Below are 2,603 nucleotides of genomic sequence, written 5' to 3' on the forward strand. Positions count from 1 at the left end.
CTCCCGGCCCCCGGCCGATTTCTTCCCCTTGATACATTGTGTTTGGTACCTGCAGTGCCGCCCCAACAGGTACACGGCGCCAATACACCATGATATACGCGCGTAATAATGGCAGTGACGTGTTCCATTCGTATCGCAAGCCCGCCGGGGCTTCCCTTTGATCTGCAGATTATTGAATGCGCCGCACCTGCGAGAAAAGTACGTTATATTGCGATCTTTGCGATATAGGTTAGGACGACGGTCGGGAGTAGCGATTTTATGTCGCGATGTTCCTTCGGCAACGCGCGCGCCGCGCTTGTCAGCTCGTTTCCGAAAGGCGTTTCGCCGATTCAAGATCAGTTTTTCATCCCGAAGCTAAAGTCGTTATTCTTAGACAATCAGTAGCACGATATATGGCTCTCTTTCTCTCTCTCTCTCTCTCTCTCTCTCTCTCTCTCTCTCTCTCTGTTCTTTCTCATTACTCCTTAGCGATAATTTGGTTTATGCGACTGTACTTAACGCTCTTCAATATGAGTATAATTTGTTAACAATGTTGTAACTATTGTACAAAAAATAGTTTCAAATTCTATTCACATTTTTAAGGGAAATAATAGTTAAAAATAATATTTACATTATAATTATATGTAAAAATTTTTCTCTTTTAATTTACAGACAATTTTAAGAGTTCCTGTACTCTCTACAAACTGTACACAATAGATTTTACATAATTTTGTAAGATATAATAATTGATATCAAAGGAGAGATATATTAAAATTGATATTTTATTTTAAAATATTTATAAGATTATTTGAATCTTATATATCTTGTATTGTATCATAATTACCAGTAATATTCTTGTTTTGATGAGGCAATATTGATGTTGGGGTTGTAGAGGCACGCTGTTCTTAAGATCTCTTCGCTGGGTCTGGTGGAAGATGTTATTGATATTTAGTGAGATGGTGTATGTGTGTATCTGTTATAGATTCGTCTCTCCAGCAGCGGAGAGGTAGTAGCGGTGGTGGCGACGACTCAGTGGGTGCAGAGAGAGACGAAGGAGTGATTGCCATGACTACGACAGGAGCCCAGTATGCCCTCGCAGCATCCACCGGGGCTAATAACAGTGGGGGTAGCTCCACGACGGTAGGGGTGGATTCTAAGCAAAATGTGGTTGTCGTGACTACTACTTCCAGTTCCAGTGGTGGTGGCAACGTAGCACAGACTCAGTCTGCCAGAGGCCAAGAACCAGAGTTCATCACTGTCGTGACAAACCCTGATGCTTCCAGTCCAAATAACTTACAGCCCATTCAGGTTAGTAATATTATCTTTCATTATTTCTTTATTATGCCCTTTGCCCGTGTGATTTAGGAGAATGATTATTTTCATTATTCTCAAGAATTGAAGATTGTAATGTCATTGTTATACAAAACGTCTTGTGATACAATTTATATACATGTCAAATTGCTTTTTCTTCTCTCTGGTACTCTCTATTATCGTAATTATAAGATAGAGAATAATAAGAGATATATAAAAATTGATTCAATATATACATAATCTTTGCAGATATAGCATCTGTTTGCAGCATACATTTTATAGGTGCTGCATATCCAATCTGATAACATATTTGAGCCATCTGCTCCTAGCGACTGATAAGAGTGATATACACAAATGTTGAAATAAAATCCAAGTCAATTCTATCTTGAACATATAAATATTCACATACGTACAAGAGGCATATATCATTTTTGTTTTAATTTCTATTATAAAATCAAATTATGGGCCATGAGGACACGCATACTATAAATAATAATTTAGTTATTGGTTCAGGATCCACTTGATACAGCTGCAGATTCGTCCAACGGCTCAACAGGTACGCCAGCGCATGTTACAGCACAGGTAGTGGTCAATACTACTCATTCTGGTCAGCACACATTAGTGGATTCTGAAGCTGCTTCTACATCGGCTGGCACCATTGTCAGTGGTTCGCCACACTATATAACAGTCACAGGTAATAACTGAATATAAATTTCTTATCTAATAGTGAAAACTTGATTTGATCTTATTGCGATATGCACAAATCTAATTGCGAATCATTAAATTGCAAACAATCACACTGTAGATAGCACCAATTGTACACAGGCATAAATAGAAATTAATATTGAGTATGAAACTTAAGTAATTGCAAATAAAATTTACCATTTACGGTGAGTATGAGAATCGGTTGAAAAATTATAGTGTTTGAGTAGAGATTTGGCCCTTTTCATGCTGCTGAAAAAACATGCACCTCTGTACTTCTACTCTGACCATACTAGGCACCAGTGATTCATCATCCTACGCGGCCCTCACAACAGCTGTAGGTGAGGGCAGAATATAAACAGCATGCCTTATTTGTCCTCTTTATTATTTATACATTTTAATTTCGTAGAAATTATAAGATCAATGAACAGATTGCATTCTTATATGCCAATATTTAATACTATTTGGTTTATTTCATCTATATCTATCGTCACCATACATAGTCATCGACAAACGTGAATATGATTATAACGTGAATATGATTATAAAGTTGATCATTTACAAACCTTCATTCCAAGTACAGTATTAAAGATGTAATACCTTTCGGCTAT

The 2,603-nt window shown here is 37.3% G+C and overlaps 1 protein-coding gene across 5 annotated transcripts in view; it reads left to right on the forward strand.

The window, feature by feature from the left end:
• Nucleotides 1–2,603, forward strand: part of LOC108749067 (DNA-binding protein RFX2) — a 12,192-nt gene that overhangs the window by 4,239 nt on the left and 5,350 nt on the right. Inside the window, exons 1-4 of one of the 5 annotated variants that reach the window (XM_018487567.1) lie at nucleotides 31–198; nucleotides 962–1,287; nucleotides 1,792–1,984; nucleotides 2,289–2,333. In XM_018487567.1, coding sequence (XP_018343069.1) covers nucleotides 177–198; nucleotides 962–1,287; nucleotides 1,792–1,984; nucleotides 2,289–2,333 — 586 coding nt within the window. In that variant the 5' untranslated portion in view covers nucleotides 31–176. Of the gene's footprint in view, nucleotides 1–30; nucleotides 199–961; nucleotides 1,288–1,791; nucleotides 1,985–2,288; nucleotides 2,334–2,603 lie in introns of those variants that run through there. The other 4 variants (XM_018487569.1, XM_018487568.1, XM_018487570.1 and 1 more) reach the window with 4 other exon arrangements.

The sequence above is a fragment of the Trachymyrmex septentrionalis genome, unplaced genomic scaffold (assembly GCF_001594115.1).
Source record: "Trachymyrmex septentrionalis isolate Tsep2-gDNA-1 unplaced genomic scaffold, Tsep1.0 scaffold259, whole genome shotgun sequence".
Classification (NCBI taxonomy): domain Eukaryota; kingdom Metazoa; phylum Arthropoda; class Insecta; order Hymenoptera; family Formicidae; genus Trachymyrmex; species Trachymyrmex septentrionalis.